General features: G+C 47.9%; 1 protein-coding gene across 6 annotated transcripts in view; it reads left to right on the top strand.

The window, feature by feature from the left end:
- The window catches only part of GATAD2A (GATA zinc finger domain containing 2A), a 268,346-nt gene that overhangs the window by 173,163 nt on the left and 73,265 nt on the right, over window positions 1–21,918 (top strand). For 5 of the 6 annotated variants that reach the window (XM_069215732.1, XM_069215734.1, XM_069215733.1 and 2 more), the window contains one exon: window positions 12,477–12,668. In XM_069215732.1, coding sequence (XP_069071833.1) covers window positions 12,477–12,668 — 192 coding nt within the window. The remainder of the gene's footprint in view (window positions 1–12,476; window positions 12,669–21,918) is intronic. The other variant, XM_069215736.1, reaches the window with a different exon arrangement.

Raw genomic sequence — 21,918 nt, 5'->3', positions numbered from 1 at the left:
ATACTGCATAGGCAGTGAGAGGCTGGCATGGCACCCTGAGGGGAGTGCCATGTCGACTTACTCATTTTGTTCTCACTAGCACACACAGGCTTGTAAGCAGTGTGTCTGTGCTGAGTGAGGGGTCTCTAGGGTGGCATAAGATATGCTGCAGCCCTTAGAGACCTTCCTTGGCATCAGGGCCCTTGGTACTAGAAGTACCAGTTACAAGGGACTTATCTGAATGCCAGGGTGTGCCAATTGTGGATACAATGGTACATTTTAGGTGAAGGAACACTGGTGCTGGGGCCTGGTTAGCAGGGTCCCAGCACTCTTCTCAGTCAAGTCAGCATCAGTATCAGGCAAAAAGTGGGGGGTAACTGCAACAGGGAGCCATTTCTTTACACAAGCCCCCCCCAGCCCACAGGCCAGGAGACTCAGCCCAAGCTGGGAGAGTCTTCCTAGTCTGTCAGGCGAGGAAGAGTAGGAGAAATAGGCTGGTTAGTTGCAGGGCCTACTCTGCCTTACATCCTTCTGTTCAGGTCATTCCCTTTGGGGAACTGACCTACTTCCACAGTGATAGGACCTAGTCTGAATTGCCTCTTGTCTGCCTCTTCAATGTCTCCACCCATTCTTTCTATTTTGGTCTTGGAGGTATCCACCTCTGCTAACCTTATCTTGGCCAGGGTTACCCCTAGCTTACCCAGAGAGGTTACCCAGAGCTGGAGTAACCCCACCATGACTAATAGGGTCAGGGGGCCTAACTTGCTATTTGGCATGGGGTCAGACCACCATGCTAAGGATAGTGCAGCCATAAAGGCTAACACCCAGCAGAGGCCACTGACAGCTGTCAGTGCCCAGAACCACACCTTTAGCTCTTCACCTAAAAGGGAAGGGGCTAAGTTACAGGCCTCTTTGGGTTCAGGTTGCCTGTCTGCTGTATTAGAGGGGGGGGTTACCACATCTTGTAGTAAACACCCTTCTTCCACTCTTTCTTCTGTTAGCTGAGGAGCCACCCACTCAGGTTTAACAGTTGCCTGACTAGCCAGGACTTCTTGTGGGTCAGGTTGGACTTTATCAGGGCCATTTTTGGAGTTCTCCCCTACTGGAGCAGAATCTCCTTGGCTTGCTGTAACCTTGGCTAAAGGTTGTCCACCCTTCCTACTCGGTTTTCTTTTCTTCTTCTTCTGGGGCCTGCTTGCATTTACTGCAGAGGCAGGACTTCCAGAATCCTTGGGAGAGGACTGGCACTGGACCAGTTCCCCTCTTGGGCTCTGACTAACCTCTGGGTAGTCATTTCCAAGGAGACAATCAAGGGGGAGGTCTGTACTGACTACTACCCTTCTCCAGCTAAGAGTGCCACCCACTTCTATGGGCACTAAAGCCACAGGCCTCTTAGTGACCCTGTCTAGGCTAACTCTTACCCTGGCAGTCTCACCTGGGATGTACTGGTTTGAGAGCACCAGCCTGTCATGCACAATAGTGTGACTGGCACAAGTGTCTCTCAGGGCAGTGGTTGGGATTCCATTCACCAGTAGGTGGTGGAAGTGTCTACTTCCCTCTGGAATCTCCAACTCACCTGTTGGGCCCTGTTTCCAGTTGAAGGCTATGAAGACCTCCTCATCTGAGGAGTCATCTCCCATGGCTACACTGGTTACCCCTGGAATTTTGTTCTGGGGTTTGTTTTTGGGACAAGAAGTGTCCTTGGTGTGGTGCCCAGACTGTTTACAGTTGTGGCACCATGCCTTAGTGGCATCCCAGTTCTTACCCTGGTACCCACCTTTGTTTTGGGTTGTGTCTTGGGGCCCACCCACCTGTTCTGGTTTTTGGGGGCCTACAGAGGACTCTTTTTCTTTGTTTCTAGTGTCACCCACTTTCTCCTGGGGAGTTTTTGTAACCCCTTTCTTTTGGTCACCCCCAGTGGAAGTTTTGGTTACCCTAGTCTTGACCCAGTGGTCTGCCTTCTTTCCCAATTCTTGGGGAGAAATTGGACCTAGGTCTACCAGATACTGATGCAACTTTTCATTGAAGCAGTTACTTAGAATGTGTTCTTTCATAAACAAATTATAAAGCCCAACATAGTCACACACTTCGTTTCCAGTTAACCAACCATCTAGTGTTTTTACTGAGTAGTCTACAAAATCAACCCAGGTCTGGCTTGAGGATTTTTGAGCCCCCCTGAATCTAATTCTATACTCCTCAGTGGAGAATCCAAAGCCCTCAATCAGGGTACCCTTCATGAGGTCATAAGATTCTGCATCTTTTCCAGAGAGTGTGAGGAGTCTATCCCTACACTTTCCAGTGAACATTTCCCAAAGGAGAGCACCCCAGTGAGATCTGTTTACTTTTCTGGTTACACAAGCCCTCTCAAAAGCTGTGAACCATTTGGTGATGTCATCACCATCTTCATATTTTGTTACAATCCCTTTGGGGATTTTTAGGATGTCAGGAGAATCTCTGACCCTATTTAAGTTGCTGCCACCATCGATGGGACCTAGGCCCATCTCTTTTCTTTCCCTTTCTATGGCTAGGAGCTGCTTTTCCAAAGCCAATCTTTTGACCATCCTGGCTAACAGGGGGTCATCTTCACTGGAGTTATCCTCAGTGATTTCAGAGGTGTTGGTCTCTCCTGTGAGGGAACCAGCATCTCTGACTATTATTTTTGGAGTCAGGGTTTGAGGGACCCTGTTCTCCCTAGATAGGACTGGTAGGGGGGAATTTTCCTCCAAGTCACTATCCTCTTCCTCTGAGTTGCCACCCTCAGAGGGGTTGGCCTTTTCAAACTCTGCCAAAAGCTCCTGGAGCTGTATTTTGGTAGGTTTGGGGCCCATTGTTATTTTCTTTATTTTACAGAGTGACCTTAGCTCCCTCATCTTAAGATGGAGGTAAGGTGTGGTGTCGAGTTCCACCACAGTCACATCTGTGCTAGACATTTTGCTTCTAAAAGTTGGAATACTTTTTAAGAATCTACAACTGGTTCTAGAATCTAATTCAAACTTTTACAAACTTTTAAACTCTAAAAGAAATGCTAAACAGGATCTAACACAAGGCCCTAGCAGGTCTTTTAAGAATTTAGAAAACTTTTCAAATTGCAAAAATCAATTTCTAATGACAATTTTTGAATTTGTCGTGTGATCAGGTATTGGCTGAGTAGTCCAGCAAATGCAAAGTCTTGTACCCCACCGCTGATCCACCAATGTAGGAAGTTGGCTCTGTATGTGCTATTTCAAAGTAAGGAATAGCATGCACAGAGTCCAAGGGTTCCCCTTAGAGGTAAAATAGTGGTAAAAATAGATAATACTAATGCTCTATTTTGTGGTAGTGTGGTCGAGCAGTAGGCTTATCCAAGGAGTAGTGTTAAGCATCTGTTGTACGTACACATAGACAATAAATGTGGTACACACACTCAGAGACAAATCCAGCCAATAGGTTTTTGTATAGAAAAATATCTTTTCTTAGTTTATTTTAAGAACCACAGGTTCAAATTTTACATGTAATATCTCATTCGAAAGGTATTGCAGGTAGGTACTTTAGGAACTTCAAATCATCAAAATTGCATGTATACTTTTCAAGTTATTGACAAATAGCTGTTTTAAAAGTGGACACTTAGTGCAATTTTCACAGTTCCTAGGGGAGGTAAGTATTTGTTAGGTTAACCAGGTAAGTAAGACACTTACAGGGCTCAGTTCTTGGTCCAAGGTAGCCCACCGTTGGGGGTTCAGAGCAACCCCAAAGTCACCACACCAGCAGCTCAGGGCCGGTCAGGTGCAGAGTTCAAAGTGGTGCCCAAAACACATAGGCTAGAATGGAGAGAAGGGGGTGCCCCGGTTCCGGTCTGCTTGCAGGTAAGTACCCGCGTCTTCGGAGGGCAGACCAGGGGGGTTTTGTAGGGCACCGGGGGGGGACACAAGTCCACACCGAGATTTCACCCTCAGCAGCGCGGGGGCGGCCGGGTGCAGTGTAGAAACAAGCGTCGGGTTTTCAATGTTAGTCTATGAGAGATCTCGGGATCTCTTCAGCGCTGCAGGCAGGCAAGGGGGGGATTCCTCGGGGAAACCTCCACTTGGGCGGGGGAGAGGGACTCCTGGGGGTCACTCCTCCAGTGAAAGTCCGGTCCTTCAGGTCCTGGGGGCTGCGGGTGCAGGGTCTCTCCCAGGCGTCGGGACTTTAGGTTCAAAGAGTCGCGGTCAGGGGAAGCCTCGGGATTCCCTTTGCAGGCGGCGCTGTGGGGGCTCAGGGGGGACAGGTTTTGGTACTCACAGTATCAGAGTAGTCCTGGGGTCCCTCCTGAGGTGTTGGATCGCCACCAGCCGAGTCGGGGTCGCCGGGTGCAGTGTGGCAAGTCTCACGCTTCTTGCGGGGAGCTTGCAGGGTTCTTTAAAGCTGCTGGAAACAAAGTTGCAGCTTTTCTTGGAGCAGGTCCGCTGTCCTCGGGAGTTTCTTGTCTTTTCGAAGCAGGGGCAGTCCTCAGAGGATGTCGAGGTCGCTGGTCCATTTGGAAGGCGTCGCTGGAGCAGGATCTTTGGAAGGCAGGAGACAGGCCGGTGAGTTTCTGGAGCCAAGGCAGTTGTCGTCTTCTGGTCTTCCGCTGCAGGGGTTTTCAGCTGGGCAGTCCTTCTTCTTGTAGTTGCAGGAATCTAATTTTCTAGGGTTCAGGGTAGCCCTTAAATACTAAATTTAAGGGCGTGTTTAGGTCTGGGGGGTTAGTAGCCAATGGCTACTAGCCCTGAGGGTGGGTACACCCTCTTTGTGCCTCCTCCCAAGGGGAGGGGGTCACAATCCTAACCCTATTGGGGGAATCCTCCATCTGCAAGATGGAGGATTTCTAAAAGTTAGAGTCACTTCAGCTCAGGACACCTTAGGGGCTGTCCTGACTGGCCAGTGACTCCTCCTTGTTTTTCTCATTATTTTCTCCGGCCTTGCCGCCAAAAGTGGGGCCTGGCCGGAGGGGGCGGGCAACTCCACTAGCTTGAGTGTCCTGCTGGGTTGGCACAAAGGAGGTGAGCCTTTGAGGCTCACCGCCAGGTGTGACAATTCCTGCCTGGGAGAGGTGTTAGCATCTCCACCCAGTGCAGGCTTTGTTACTGGCCTCAGAGTGACAAAGGCACTCTCCCCATGGGGCCAGCAACATGTCTCGGTTTGTGGCAGGCTGCTAGAACTAGTCAGCCTACACAGACAGTCGGTTAAGTTTCAGGGGGCACCTCTAAGGTGCCCTCTGGGGTGTGTTTTGCAATAAAATGTACACTGGCATCAGTGTGCATTTATTGTGCTGAGAAGTTTGATACCAAACTTCCCAGTTTTCAGTGTAGCCATTATGGTGCTGTGGAGTTCGTGTAAAACAGACTCCCAGACCATATACTCTTATGGCTACCCTGCACTTACAATGTCTAAGGTTTTGTTTAGACACTGTAGGGGCAAAGTGCTCATGCACTGGTACCCTCACCTATGGTATAGTGCACCCTGCCTTAGGGCTGTAAGGCCTGCTAGAGGGGTGTCTTACCTATACTGCATAGGCAGTGAGAGGCTGGCATGGCACCCTGAGGGGAGTGCCATGTCGACTTACTCATTTTGTTCTCACTAGCACACACAGGCTTGTAAGCAGTGTGTCTGTGCTGAGTGAGGGGTCTCTAGGGTGGCATAAGACATGCTGCAGCCCTTAGAGACCTTCCTTGGCATCAGGGCCCTTGGTACTAGAAGTACCAGTTACAAGGGACTTATCTGAATGCCAGGGTGTGCCAATTGTGGATACAATGGTACATTTTAGGTGAAGGAACACTGGTGCTGGGGCCTGGTTAGCAGGGTCCCAGCACTCTTCTCAGTCAAGTCAGCATCAGTATCAGGCAAAAAGTGGGGGGTAACTGCAACAGGGAGCCATTTCTTTACAGTGACTTAAATAAAGATCGTTGGTCAAGCAGTCCAAGAAGGCAGACATAGTTGAAAGATAACCATTCCAAGTGCGCAAAGCAGAGCCTTGCTGAGCAAGGGTAAGAATAAAAAGTAGAACATTAGAAAGGGAAGCATGGGTCATGCACTTTTCTGTACAATATGATACAAATTTCATCCATCAGCAGGGAGGAACGCCTGGCTGCCAGAATAACATTGCAGACTTCGGGAGGACAGCTGTCCACTGTCACTGTCCACTGTCACTGCTCAATGTCCACACAAGAAAGCTGAGAGTTGACAGGTTTGAGTAGAGAACCCTCCCCTGCTGCTGTGACAAAAGACCCTCCTGAAAGGCCAGCCGGATCGGAGGATTGACACTCGTGTAAGGAAGCTCGGGATACCAGACTCCGAGCCCAGTCCAGAGCCACAAGGTTGACTCGGTGCCCAGTCGTTCCTCATCTTGAGAACTCTGGGAAGGAGTAGTATGGCTGGAAAAGCATACAGGAGGCCTGAGTTCCACTCGAGATAAAAAGCATCTCTGAGCGTAAGCTGCCTTGGAAACCCCAACACGCAAAACTGCTGACAATGCATGTTCTAGGCAGAGGGTAAGAGAGCTACTCCAGGCTTTCCTCACTGCTGACGGACCTTGAGCCACCTCCGGATGGAGATGTCACTCGTAACCTGCTAGGCTTCGACAGTGGAGTTCGTCTGCTCAGGCATTAAGGGAACCTGCTAGCTGTTGCACCACCAGGGATATGTCCTGCTGTTCCAGCCATGTCCAGAGACCCAGAGCCTCTTGACAAAGGATCCACGACCACACACCACTCTGTTGCAACACCAAATAGCAGTGTCATCCGTGAATATCCTAGAATCGCTGCTCGGGAGTGCAAGTCTGAAACTGCACTGTATCTAGAACAGCTCTGATAAAAGGTAGAATCTGAGGAGGGATTTGATGCGACTTTGACATGTTGATAGTGAACCTCAGCGAATGTAGGAGGTTTGCCGTAATCTGGCGGTGGGAAACAGGCTGGGGTGAAGCTGCCTTCAACAGCCAGTCATCAAGATAGGGGGAAGATGGGCACCCCTGATCTCCACAGATGAGCTGTGACCACTGCCATCACCTTGGTGAATACCCGAGGGGCTCTGGTAAGGCCAAAGGGAACCACGCTGAACTGATAGTGCTTACGGACTAGAGTAAAAACCGCAGGTAGTGCCAATCACCAGCCACAATGGGGATTTGAAAGTAGGCATCCTGCAAGTCCAACTCTTACATCCAGTTTCCTGGGTCTGAAGCAGACCAGACCTAAGCCAATGTGAGCATCTTACTCTTCTCCTTTTTGAAGAAGAGTTTGAGGGTTCGTAGATCAAGGACAGGATGAAGACCCTGCTCCTGTTTGGGAACCGGAAAGTAGCATGAATAGCAACCATAGCCTACTTCTGGCTGCAGAAGCCTCTATGGCTTCCTTGGCCATTTGAGCCATGACTACTTCCTTGCGGAGGTAGGACAAATGATCCTCCGTTAGCCATTCGAAAGATGGAGGCATTGAGGGAGGGGAAGATTGGAAGGGGAAGAGAGTAGCCCCTCTAAATGATCTGTAGGGCTCAGCTGTCTGATGTTATGGACTGCCACTGGTGGTGGATGATGGATTCTGCCACCAACTGGGCACTCATGAGCTAAAAGGGCAAGATTAGGAGGATATGGAGGCTGTTGCCGCCGGGGTGGTGGTGTTTGCAGCAGACCGCTAGTTAGTTACCTGACCCACAGGGTTAATGGGAGCTGTGCCCTAGCCCACCCAGAGGCTGGGAAGCTTGCTCAGGATGGTGGCTCTGGGATAGGGCTTGTGGGGTTAAGTGCCCCCTCTGTAACCATGAAAGGAGCAAAAAGCAGACTGGGAATGACCTGGGGCAGCTGAGAAGCCCAAGGATTTAGCCATAGCCAGCGAGTCCTTAAAGCACTCAAGTACCGCGTCTGCCTCGTCTCCAAAGAGACCATTACCATCAAAGGGCAGGTACATGAGGGAAGCCTGGACAATCCCTGAAAAGTCAGACGCTCTTAGCCAGGCCTGGTGTCTGAGTGCCAGTCATCGAAACCAATCTGCACAGCGAGTCAGGCATGTCCAAACCGCCAGCGAGTAGTAAACTTTGCTGCAGCTCTTCTATACTTAACTGTTTGGGAGGGAATGGCAAGTTCTCCAGAGTAGGGTGTTGGGTGAGGAAGTTTGATCTCCTGGGTGGGGGGGGCGCAAGACAATGGCAGCAGGCAATCGTCCTGTTCAGTGGAACTGCTATGCTGGGTTTGGACCAGGGACCCGGAAGGACGTCAGTGAGGGCTTTGATGAAAAGGGAGCAGGGGTTCGGAGGAAAAAGCTGCTGGTTGCCGCACATCTGTCAAGATGTTAGTGTTGACTGCCACCAAGGGCAACTTGAGGTCTAGGACTTCAGCTACATTCTTCACCACCATAGCATAGCATCTCCCTCCCTCCTCCATAGCCACGGTAGAGGTAAAAAACATGCCGATATCTGGCGACATGTCCAGTCCACTGGCATCTCCCATTTCCTCACACTGGTCCATATCCAGGACTTATCTAAGAGACCTGCAAAGCTTATGCAATACCACTGTAGTCACACCAGCACTTACTCACATGAAAAAAGCACAGTGTTACAAAAATAAATGAACTTTATTATGATAATACAAAAACTAAAATACTGTATAGGCAATACCCTAACTGGAGGTAAGTAAACACACCATTACATACACATTAGCAATCAGTAAATAGCATAGAAAGCAATAGACATTGGTAAAAGCAATAGCAAATATTGAGGGCCCTAGGGGAGTGCCAAACTATATACTAAAAATGTGAAAGGCAGTCCCCCATCCAAGGAAGTGGGATCCGTAGAAGGGAGCTGGAGGAACTAGGAACCCCAAGAGGTGAGTACCAGAGTTACCCCCAGCGACCAGGAGAGCAGAGGTAGGTATCTGGATTGCCCCACAACCAACAGAAGGACTTTGGAAAAGGACTGTGTAAGACCCAGACAAGAGTGGAAGAAACCAAAAGTGGATCCTGACAGAAGAGGACCTGCAAAGGAAGAGGACCAAGTCCAGTTCATGATGGGTGTGTCCGGCTGTGGCAGGAGCCACTACCCACCCTTCTGTGGGTGCAGGACCAGGTTGACGGTGGATGAGTAAAGTCAGCAGTGCAACACAGGAGCAGAAGAGGAGTTCCAGAAGTGATGTAAGTGATGTCCCACATTGGTGGTCGTGATGCAGTTGGTCAGTGGTGCTGAAAAACCACCAACAAGCCTTGTCAAACGCAGGAGTCTGAGAAGAAGGTTTTGCAAAGCCGAAGAGGACCAGCAAGGTCCAGGGGACTCGACCCAAAGAGGGTAGTCTAGGGTGACCCTCAGCAGCTGGGAGAGTCACAAGAAGAGGAGACAGCCCCCATAGGCAACCCACTGGCAGGAGGCACAGGAGTTGCAGTGAGGTCCACTCAGCACACCTGAAGAGGAGTCCCATTTCGCTGGAGTAGCAGGCAGGAAACTGCTTTGCAGGAAGGAGTGCTGGGGGCCGGGACTACACTGATCCTGAAGATCCCTTCGAAGAGGAACAAACAAGCCTTGATAGCTTCAAGAGTCACATTTACACAGGGGTACTTGCGGTCCTGCAAGGAGAGGCAAGGGCTGATCTCCAGAGTTGGACAGCCGATTGAGAGGACCCATGGGAACACTCCAGACCACCAGCTGTGATGCAGGATCCACACAGTTCCAGAGCAGAGAGGATCAATGCAGCTGGTCATGGTTACAGTTTGTGTCTGCGGATGCAGGGGCGAGTGACTCCTTCACTCCAAGGGAGATTCGGTCTTACTTCTTGTGCAGGCTGAAGACTTATCGCCCTCGTGGGATGCACAGCCAGGGAAATGTTGCAGTTGCTCGAAAGAGCCAGAGAAACCATGTTGCAAAGCTGAGTCGTCGCTGGAGTTGCAGATTGTCTGTTCCTGGAGGGTCCATTTGCAGTCCCGGTGGCCATAAGATAAAGTAAACGATGCAGAGGAGACCTGCTCGAATATTGCACATCGAATCTGAGGGCCCACCCATGAGGGAAGACCTTAAATAGCCCAGGAGGGGGGATTGGTCACCTAGCAGGGTGACCGACTATCATGATGGGGCTGTGAAGTCACCTGCCTGACCTGGCCACTCAGATCCTCCCAGGGACCTCTGCCCACCTTGGATTCAAGATGGCAGAACCAAGTGGCCATCTGGAGGAGCTCTGGGCACCACCCCCTGGGGTGGTGATGGACAGGGGAGTGGTCACTCCCCTTTCTGGTGTCCAGTTCCCTGCCAGAGCAGGGACCTGGGGTCCCTGGACTGGTGCAAACCAGTTTATGCAAGGAGGGCACCAAACGTGCCCTTCAAAGCATACCGGTGGCTTGGGGAGGCTACCAAGGGGGAGGGTGTTACGTACATCTCCAACAGGAAATCCTTTGTTCCTTCCTCTGCCTGAGCTGGTTGAACTGCAGGAGGGCAGAAACCTGTCTGAGGGGTGACAGCGGCGCGAGCTGCCCAGAAGACTAGTAGGAGCAATACTGGGGGTCCTCTAAGGAGCCCCCAGAGTGCATGGAATTATACAACCAATACTGGCAACGGGTATAATTCCGACATGTTTGATTCCAATCATGCCCAGTTTCGGAGTTAGAATTATGTAGCTGGACACACCTGTGTTCAGTACATGAGTAAACTGGCTTCCCTGCACTTGCGAAGTCCAGTGTAATGGAGCTGGAGTTTGTAGGGGCCCCTCTGCTCATGCCAGGGTGCTCTCACACACAGTTACCTGCACCCTGCCCTCCAGGCTAGGAGGGCCTACCATGGAGTGACTTGCAGTGACCTGTTGCATGCACCTTTTCACCCAGACTGAAAGGGCCGGCCAGCAGACAAATTTTGCATGGGCTATCATGGGTGGCACAATACATGCTGCAGCCCATGGTCAATCCCTGGTGCCCCAATGCCTCAGTACTTAAGTTCCATATACTAGGGACTTATATGGGGGCACCAGTAAGCCAATTGTGGGGTGTGTTAAGTCCTAAGCAACCAAAATTAGAGGGAGGAGAGCACAGTCTCTGGGGTCCTGGTTAGCAGGATCCCAGTGAAAACAGTAAAAACACACTGACAGCAGGTAAAAAGTGGACTTAATCATGCCAAAAAAAGAGGGTACTTTCCTACAACAGACGAGGTGTGGGTCCGTAATTGACATGGCGCAGTGACTGGCGCCACACAGTTTAAAGTCTTTCTCAAAGACATCCCTTCAGCACACCAGAAGGAAAACACTTCAAAAGGGTTGACAAAACGTCAAAAAGTGGGAGGGGTAACTCTCTCTGGATCTGCACTAACTGGCACAGAAAGAAAAGGACTGACATGAGCGCTTAGACATGGTACCTGTATAGGTGACGCAGATGCCACTTCTGGTGTGGAAAACGCTGCGCTGAGCCGACTGGCGCACAGGCTTACTGCTCACAAAATCTTTCAGATCTAGTCTGAGGGTTGGGGAAATTCAAAGGTAAGGAATCTGCTGCTAGAAGTCTCAATCAGCTGTTGATGTTTTACAACTTGATAAAGCCGATGCTGCAGGCAAAACAAAGTTCAGTAGCAACTCTGGACTTGGAGACCTTCCCCTCTGTTTTCTGCGTATGCATCTAGGTTTGCTCTTCTTGTTTGCCTACCCTGCGATAGCTGACCAGAAGTTTGACCCTAAACGGCCTTTACCATTGCAAAAGCATCCATTGACAAAAATGAGGCAGAATAGTGCCTTACTTCTAGTAAGTAGAGCAAACGCTGTAGAATTGGAAATCTAGGTGAAAAACACTTATAAAAAATCAAATGGAGACAGAGTTGAGGAGGATTCCTTATCACTGAACATGTAGTAGAAAATCTGGCAGCTGGGAAGCCTCTGTCAAAGGCAGTGCTGAGAGTTCTGCAGTTTGGGTCTCATATGAGGCAGCTTTGTTATGTAGTCTTGGGCTGCTAACGCTGCTTTTGTGACTAATGGTACACTGTTGTGCTAACACTGATTGCAGAGGTTTACAGTCGGACGACTGCATCTATGATAGATGTAATGCTGTAGACAGAACAATTGCTTCTTTAAGGGTACAGTGCTCCCCATAGGTCATAAAATCCCAAAGTTGCACATCTTTGAAACATGTTTTAACAGGCAACCCAATCAAATGGGGAACCTAAATCGTACCTCACTTCGAACTAGTTTGCTAGGCTGCAGAATCTATCACGATGGTGACAGATGATCGTGAATCTGAGTTGTTACGAATATACTTCAACAAAAAGTTAAAGTAATTAAAGCTTAGTCACAGATCTATGTACTGATTGATGAGTCATAGAATTTGTGGCTCTTCAGTCTTCACAAGCAGACAATTTAAAAACTTGATTGACCATTAATAAGTGTTATAGAAAATGTGTACGATTACTTTTTAATGTGTATGCTTAGTTTTCTGATATTTGCTCATGGCAGTTAAGACATTGTTTGTAATCATGTCTGCATTAAGTAAATGTTGGTTTGCTAATTTCACCATTTTGGTTTTCTTTCCTATTGTTTAATTAATTATGCCCTTTGGAAGCAGCCAGTCTCTGTCTCACAGCAGCAGATCCCCAGCATCCGACAGCACTCCAGCACGGGCCCCCCGCCTCTGCTGTTAGCACCTCGGGCATCTGTACCAAGTGTACAAATTCAGGGTCAGCGTATTATCCAGCAGGGTCTTATCCGGGTTGCTAATGTGCCCAATACAAGCCTGCTTGTCAACATCCCCCAGGTGAGTAGCTGCTGATCATCTTTTTTGGTTTAATATTTAGATGCCTTTCAAAACCATAGTTTGTATGTAACTTAAGACAAGCTAGGAATGCTGAGATGGTGCACAAAATGCATATACATGCTTTTGTGGAATAAATGTCACAATTAAGACTTTAATCTGAATTATTAAAGTCTCAGGCAATAGTGCATGCCTGGGGTTTTGAGTGTTTTTTGGGGTAAGTGAACATAAGGTTATAAACCATGCTGCTCAGGTTTGCTTGGATTGTGAGAAATAAACTGTTCATTTCTAAAGGGAGTAGTAATTGTTGGATGCCTAAGGAATGTACATTTTACCTGTTGAATTGTTTACCAGAGGCACTTCAATAGCAAGGCGCCATGTTCCAGAGGAACCTGAAACCGCATTGATTTTCTTTTATTCAAGACTAGCCGTGTCCCAGACCTAAGTGCACATTGCTTTTCCACCTACATGTTGTGCCAGTGTTTCTTTCTGTATATTTAGGCTCCTTCCTGATAATACAGGCTGTATTTTGCAAGAACTCTTAATGGGGTTTGTAGTGTAAAGAAAAATATAGGATATATACATAACATGAATTGTAGTGGTGACTGAGTATTTTTTCCAGGATGACAATGACACACCTGTACACGCATTGCCTACTTGTGAAATAGTTGAAGTTCCACAGCATGGATTCTTGTATGTATCAGGAAAGGTATCTTATTGTAATTCAGCTCTATTTCCATTGGATACTGTTTTGTGCAGCTTCTACTCTACAGGTACAGATATCAGATGGCACATGATTATGGCCTTTCAATTCACCTTGCTGATGACACAAATGCTTTGCAGTCACTACCCAGGATCCTTCCCCTGGAAGTTTGTTTTGCAGCATAAATCCCTTTCGGTTTTCACAAGCTGTGCATCATTCGCCATCTAGTGGTTGGGTCTGGAATCTTCTTGTTCGTCCTCTTTCCATTCTTTAAAAAAAATATTTTTTGGGGTGTAGTCTGTAGCCATTTGGTGCTATTCCCATCCTCCTCAAACGTTAGATGTATGCTGTGAAAGCCCCTGTGCATGGACTCCATCTTTAGATTTTTTTTTTCCACTGTTTGTTCTGGAACTAGCTAGTGAAGCCCCAAAGGGGTAGAGAAGTTTCACAACAAACTTAGTTCATCGACCAGAAAACCGAAGAAAGCAATCCAAAGAAAGTGAGAATACTGAAAGTTAAAAGGAGGACACTGCATGGTCGACAAATTACGCAGTCTCCAGTCAGAGAATGAATAAATAGGGGTGAGAGAACTGCCCAAGACATGGAAAATACCCCTTTAGATTCTGTCTCCAGTGGCACTGAAAATTTGCAACCTCTGCCTGCGGAGGGACCACGCTACGTAGACCTGCAAAGCTTGCTCTGAATTAAGGCCTAAGACAGTGAGGGAAGAACAGGGGTGAGAACACCACACAAGCATGCAGGCACAAAAGCAAATGAAACCAATCTAAATAGGTAGTAATGGTATAAGCTACTGCACCTCCAAGTGTAGTCCAAACTTGGTGCATATAATACGTTAGTTCACAAGCGGTGAAGGTGGTCAGGTGCCCTACTACCCCAAGGCAGAAAAAAAGTGCATACAAGTATACACTAAGTAAAATGGATAAATACGACCACAGCACACACAGAGCAAATACAGTAATGAAATACAAGTGTAAACTTTGGTAAGTCAAATCTGTTGATGGATGATATAGTCCTCTTCTTCGTCTTCCAGAGGGATATTTATTTGTGTCGATAGTTATAAGTCAATAGGCACAGCCAACATGTGTTTCGTCACACATGGCTAGACTGTAGACACATAGGTAGAAAATCCAATTTAGGAAAAAGATAAAAACAGATGTATCCCAATAAGTGCGTAGTGAAGATTCTAGTTCGGGTGTCACAAGGTAATGTACACTGAAAGTAAGTTAATGTTGTGTGTATTTGTGAGAGAAGGAATCCAAAGGACCTTGGTAAGTCATCCACGCTGTGTAAATGTGCGCGCTTGCAATTCTGAACAAAGGTGTCATTGTATATAATTAGACAGAGATACTCCGGAGGACCCGAAAATTAGAGCCTGCCCAAACGTTGGCGGCTCCAATCTGTTCAGAATTGCAAGCGCGCAAGGTACTTCATCAGTACTTTCAAAAGTGGGGGACACCAGAAATAGACCTATTCGCAACAAGCGAAAACGCAAGATGCCAAAACTTTGCATCCAGACACCCACACCCTCTGTCCAAGGGCAATGCTCTATGGATCAACTGGTAAGGGATATTTGCCTATGCTTTGCCCCCTTTCCCACTACTTCCATTTCTGGTCAACTAACTGTGTCAGACCTCTCACCATGATACTCATAACCCCCACATGGGCACGATAACATTGGTACACAACACTACTAGGACCTGTCAGTAGTACCTCACTACAAACTTCCAAACAGACCAGATTTGGTAACACAAAACAAAGGACAAATCAGACATCCCAATCCCAGTGCTCTCAACTTAGCAATTTGGCTCCTGAAGTCATAGAATTTGGATACTTGCAACTATCATTAGAATGCATGGAAGTTCTCAAACAAGCACGCAAGCCTGCAACTAACAAATGGAAATAATTTGTTTATTACTGTCAATCTAAAAATACTGACCCACTTACAGCACCAATACAAGATATTGTATGCTACCTACTTCATTTACAGAAGTCAAATTTAGCTTTCTCATCTATTAAAATTCATCTTACTGCCAAATCAGCATATTTGCAGACTATACAACATACCTCTCTCTTTAGAGTTCCATTTATTAAAGCCTTCATGGAAGGACTAAAACATATTGTTCCACCTAGAACACCACCAGTTCCTGCTTGGAATCTGAATATTGTACTCACAAGACTAATGGGCCCGCCTTTTAAATCCATACATGCCTGTGAGATTCAATTTCTAACTTGGAAAGTTGCTTTCCTAGTAGCTATTTACTTCATTAAGATGAGTTAGTGAAATACAGGCATTCACTCTCGAGGAACCTTTTTTTCCAAGTACACAAACATAAAGTTGTACTTAGAACTAATCCAAAATTTCTGCCAAAGGTCGTATCCCCTTTTCACATAAAGCAAACATTGGAATTGCCAGTCTTCTTCCCACAGCCAGATTCAACCACAGAAAGAGCCCTTGACACTCATGACCTTAAAAGAGCTCTAATGTATTATGTGGATAGAACAAACAAATTTAGAAAAACGAAACCACTTTTATTTGCCTTTCAACAGCCACTTAAAGGTAATCCTATCTCTAAACAAGGATTAGCTAGATGAATTGTTAAATGTATCCAAACATGTTACATTAAGGCAAAACAACAACTCTTAATCACAGCTAAAGCTCATTCCACTAGGAAAAAAGGTGCATCTATGGCATTTTTAGGAAACGTACGAATGGCACACACATACAAAGCTCACATGATCTACACCACATACATTTACAAACCATTACTGTGTAGATGTATTTTCAAAGCAACAGGCCACTGTTGGTCAAGCTGTCTTAAGAACATTATTTAAAACAACTCCAACTCCTACAGGCTAGCCACCACATTTTTTGGGTGAGAGCAACTGCTTTGGAGTCTATGCATAGCATGTGTATCTGCAGCCACACATGCCATTGAACGGAGAATGTCACTTACCCAGTGTACATTTGTTCGTGGCATGTAGTGCTGCAGATTCACATGCACCCTCCCTCCTCCCAGGAAGCCTGTGTAAGGAAATGCCTCCTTGGCATGGTTGCCCCCTGACTTTTTGCCTTTGCTGATGCTATGTTTACAATTGAAAGTGTGCTGAGGCCTGCTAACCAGGCCCCAGCACCAGTGTTCTTTCCCTAACCTGTACTTTTGTATCCACAATTGGCAGACCCTGGCATCCAGATAAGTCCCTTGTAACTGGTACCTCTAGTACCAAGGGCCCTGATGCCAAGGAAGGTCTCTAAGGGCTGCAGCATGTCTTATGCCACCCTGGAGACCTCTCACTCAGCACAGACACACTGCTTACCAGCTTGTGTGTGCTAGTGAGGACAAAACGAGTAAGTCGACATGGCACTCCCCTCAGGGTGCCATGCCAGCCTCTCACTGCCTATGCAGTATAGGTAAGACACCCCTCTAGCAGGCCTTACAGCCCTAAGGCAGGGTGCACTATACCATAGGTGAGGGTACCAGTGCATGAGCAGGGGACCCCTACAGTGTCTAAACAAAACCTTAGACATTGTAAGTGCAGGGTAGCCATAAGAGTATATGGTCTGGGAGTCTGTCAAACACGAACTCCACAGCACCATAATGGCTACACTGAAAACTGGGAAGTTTGGTATCAAACTTCTCAGCACAATAAATGCACACTGATGCCAGTGTACATTTTATTGTAAAATACACCCCAGAGGGCACCTTAGAGGTGCCCCCTGAAACTTAACCGACTACCTGTGTAGGCTGACTAGTTTTAGCAGCCTGCCACAAACCGAGACATGTTGCTGGCCCCATGGGGAGAGTGCCTTTGTCACTCTGAGGCCAGTAACAAAGCCTGCACTGGGTGGAGATGCTAACACCTCTCCCAGGCAGGAATTGTCACACCTGGCGGTGAGCCTCAAAGGCTCACCTCCTTTGTGCCAACCCAGCAGGACACTCCAGCTAGTGGAGTTGCCCGCCCCCTCCGGCCAGGCCCCACTTTTGGCGGCAAGGCCGGAGAAAATAATGAGAATAACAAGGAGTCGTCACTGGCCAGTCAGGACAGCCCCTAAGGTGTCCTGAGCTGAGGTGACTCTAACTTTTAGAAATCCTCCATCTTGCAGATGGAGGATTCCCCCAATAGGGTTAGGATTGTGACCCCCTCCCCTTGGGAGGAGGCACAAAGAGGGTGTACCCACCCTCAGGGTTAGTAGCCATTGGCTACTAACCCCCCAGACCTAAACACGCCCTTAAATTTAGTATTTAAGGGCTACCCTGAACCCTAGAAAATTAGATTCCTGCAACTACAAGAAGAAGGACTGCCTAGCTGAAAACCCCTGCAGCGGAAGACCAGAAGACGACAACTGCCTTGGCTCCAGAAACTCACCGGCCTGTCTCCTGCCTTCCAAAGATCCTGCTCCAGCGACGCCTTCCAAAGGGACCAGCGACCTCGACATCCTCTGAGGACTGCCCCTGCTTCGAAAAGACAAGAAACTCCCGAGGACAGCGGACCTGCTCCAAGAAAAGCTGCAACTTCGTTTCCAGCAGCTTTAAAGAACCCTGCAAGCTCCCCGCAAGAAGCGTGAGACTTGCAACACTGCACCCGGCGACCCCGACTCGGCTGGTGGCGATCCAACACCTCAGGAGGGACCCCAGGACTACTCTGATACTGTGAGTACCAAAACCTGTCCCCCCTGAGCCCCCACAGCGCCGCCTGCAGAGGGAATCCCGAGGCTTCCCCTGACCGCGACTCTTTGAACCTAAAGTCCCGACGCCTGGGAGAGACCCTGCACCCGCAGCCCCCAGGACCTGAAGGACCGGACTTTCACTGGAGAAGTGACCCCCAGGAGTCCCTCTCCCTTGCCCAAGTGGAGGTTTCCCCGAGGAATCCCCCCCTTGCCTGCCTGCAGCGCTGAAGAGATCCCGAGATCTCTCATAGACTAACATTGAAAACCCGACGCTTGTTTCTACACTGCACCCGGCCGCCCCCGCGCTGCTGAGGGTGAAATTTCTGTGTGGACTTGTGTCCCCCCCGGTGCCCTACAAAACCCCTCTGGTCTGCCCTCCGAAGACGCGGGTACTTACCTGCAAGCAGACCGGAACCGGGGCACCCCCTTCTCTCCATTCTAGCCTATGTGTTTTGGGCACCACTTTGAACTCTGCACCTGACCGGCCCTGAGCTGCTGGTGTGGTGACTTTGGGGTTGCTCTGAACCCCCAACGGTGGGCTACCTTGGACCAAGAACTGAACCCTGTAAGTGTCCTACTTACCTGGTAAAACTAACAAAAACTTACCTCCCCCAGGAACTGTGAAAATTGCACTAAGTGTCCACTTTTGAAACAGCTATTTGTCAATAACTTGAAAAGTATACATGCAATTTTGATGATTTGAAGTTCCTAAAGTACTTACCTGCAATACCTTTCGAATGAGATATTACATGTGGAATTTGAACCTGTGGTTCTTAAAATAAACTAAGAAAAGATATTTTTCTATACAAAAACCTATTGGCTGGATTTGTCTCTGAGTGTGTGTACCTCATTTATTGTCTATGTGTATGTACAACAAATGCTTAACACTACTCCTTGGATAAGCCTACTGCTCGACCACACTACCACAAAATAGAGCATTAGTATTATCTATTTTTACCACTATTTTACCTCTAAGGGGAACCCTTGGACTCTGTGCATGCTATTCCTTACTTTGAAATAGCACATACAGAGCCAACTTCCTACATTGGTGGATCAGCGGTGGGGTACAAGACTTTGCATTTGCTGGACTACTCAGCCAATACCTGATCACACGACAAATTCCAAAATTGTCATTAGAAATTGATTTTTGCAATTTGAAAAGTTTTCTAAATTCTTAAAAGACCTGCTAGGGCCTTGTGTTAGATCCTGTTTAGCATTTCTTTTAGAGTTTAAAAGTTGGTAAAAGTTTGAATTAGATTCTAGAACCAGTTGTAGATTCTTAAAAAGTATTCCAACTTTTAGAAGCAAAATGTCTAGCACAGATGTGAATGTGGTGGAACTCGACACCACACCTTACCTCCATCTACAGATGAGAGAGCTAAGGTCACTCTGTAAACTAAAGAAAATAGCAATGGGCCCCAAACCTACCAAAGTACAGCTCCAGGAGCTTTTGGCAGAGTTTGAAAAGGCCAACCCCTCTGAGGATGGCAACTCAGAGGATGAAGATAGTGACTTGGAGGGAAATTCCCCCCCTCCAGTCCTACTTAGGGAGAGCAGGGCTTCTCAAGCCCTGACTCCACAAATAATAGTCAGAGATGCTGGTTCCCTCACAGGAGGGACCAACAACTCTGAAATCACTGAGGATAACTCCAGTGAAGAGGACATCCAGTTAGCCAGGATGGCCAAAAGATTGGCTTTGGAAAGACAGATCCTAGCCATAGAGAGGGAAAGACAAGAGATGGGCCTAGGACCCATCAATGGTGGCAGCAACATAAATAGGGTCAGAGATTCTCCTGACATGTTGAAAATCCCCAAAGGGATTGTAACTAAATATGAAGATGGTGATGACATCACCAAATGGTTCACAGCTTTTGAGAGGGCTTGTGTAACCAGAAAAGTGAACAGATCTCACTGGGGTGCTCTCCTTTGGGAAATGTTCACAGGAAAGTGTAGGGATAGACTCCTCACACTCTCTGGACAAGATGCAGAATCTTATGACCTCATGAAGGGTACCCTGATTGAGGGCTTTGGATTCTCCACTGAGGAGTACAGGATTAGGTTCAGGGGGGCTCAAAAATCCTCGAGCCAGACCTGGGTTGACTTTGTTGACTACTCAGTGAAAACACTAGATGGTTGGATTCAAGGCAGTGGTGTAAGTAATTATGATGGGCTGTACAATTTATTTGTGAAAGAACACCTGTTAAGTAATTGTTTCAATGATAAACTGCATCAGCATCTGGTAGACCTAGGACCAATTTCTCCCCAAGAATTGGGAAAGAAGGCGGACCATTGGGTCAAGACAAGGGTGTCCAAGACTTCAACAGGGGGTGACCAAAAGAAAGGGGTCACAAAGACTCCCCAGCAGAAGGGTGATGAGACAACCAAAACTAAAAATAGTAAAGAGTCTTCTACAGGCCCCCAAAAACCTGCACAGGAGGGTGGGCCCAGAGCCTCTTCACAAAACAATGGGTACAAGGGTAAAAACTTTGATCCCAAAAAGGCCTGGTGTCATAGCTGTAAACAGCATGGACACCAAACTGGAGACAAGGCCTGTCCCAAGAAAGGTTCCACTCCAAACTCCCATCCAGGTAACACTGGTATGGCTAGTCTCCAAGTGGGATCAACAGTGTGCCCAGAGCCAATCAGGGTCCACACTGAAGCTACTCTAGTTTCTGAGGGTGGGGTGGATTTAGCCACACTAGCTGTCTGGCCGCCTAACATGCAAAAATACAGACAGCAACTCTTAATTAATGGGACTAGAATAGAGGGCCTGAGGGATACAGGTGCCAGTGTCACCATGGTGACAGAGAAACTGGTTTCCCCTGGCCAATACCTGACTGGAAAAACTTACACAGTCACCAACGCTGACAATCAGAGAAAAGTACATCCCATGGCAATGGTTACTTTAGAATGGGGAGGGGTCAATGGCCTGAAACAGGTGGTGGTCTCCTCAAATATCCCAGTGGACTGTCTGCTTGGAAATGACCTGGAGTCCTCAGCATGGGCTGAGGTAGAGCTAAAAACCCATGCAGCAATGCTGGGTATCCCTGAACTGGTGTGTGTGAAAACAAGAGCACAATGCAAGGCACAGGGTGAAAAAGTAGAGCTGGAGTCTGGAAAAATGGCCCAGCCTACCAAGAGAACAGGAAAGTCAGTTGGGAAACCAACTGCAGCACAGCAAAAGAAAGGGAACCTCTCTTCTCAGGAAGAAGTTCTGCCCTCTGAGGGAACTGAGCCTTTGGAGCTTGAACCTTATCAGGTTGAGCTCTTAGGCCCAGGGGGACCCTCAAGGGAAGAGCTGTGTAAGGGACAAGAAACCTGTCCCTCTCTTGAAGGCCTTAGGCAGCAAGCTGCTGAAGAGTCCAAAGGCAAGAAAAATGGAACACATAGGGTCTATTGGGAAGATGGGCTCCTGTACACTGAGGCCAGAGACCCCAAACCTGGTGCCACTAGGAGAGTGGTAGTGCCTCAGCTGTTCAGAGAGTTCATCCTAACATTGGCCCATGACATTCCCCTTGCTGGACATTTGGGACAAACCAAGACGTGGGAGAGGTTAGTCAACCACTTCTACTGGCCCAATATGTCCAACATGGTTAAGGAGTTTTGCCTCTCCTGCCCCACCTGTCAAGCCAGTGGTAAGACAGGTGGGCATCCAAAGGCCCCCCTCATTCCACTTCCAGTGGTGGGGGTGCCCTTTGAAAGAGTGGGTGTGGACATAGTTGGTCCACTGGAACCTCCCACAGCCTCAGGAAATATGTATATCCTGGTAGTAGTGGATCATGCTACCAGGTATCCTGAAGCTATTCCCCTTAGGTCGACTACTGCCCCTGCAGTAGCCAAGGCCCTCATTGGTATCTTTACCA

Source organism: Pleurodeles waltl, chromosome 12 (assembly GCF_031143425.1).
Source record: "Pleurodeles waltl isolate 20211129_DDA chromosome 12, aPleWal1.hap1.20221129, whole genome shotgun sequence".
NCBI lineage: Eukaryota > Metazoa > Chordata > Amphibia > Caudata > Salamandridae > Pleurodeles > Pleurodeles waltl.
Note: the sequence above shows the minus strand (reverse complement) of the source record. Positions and strands in the feature narration are given on the sequence as shown.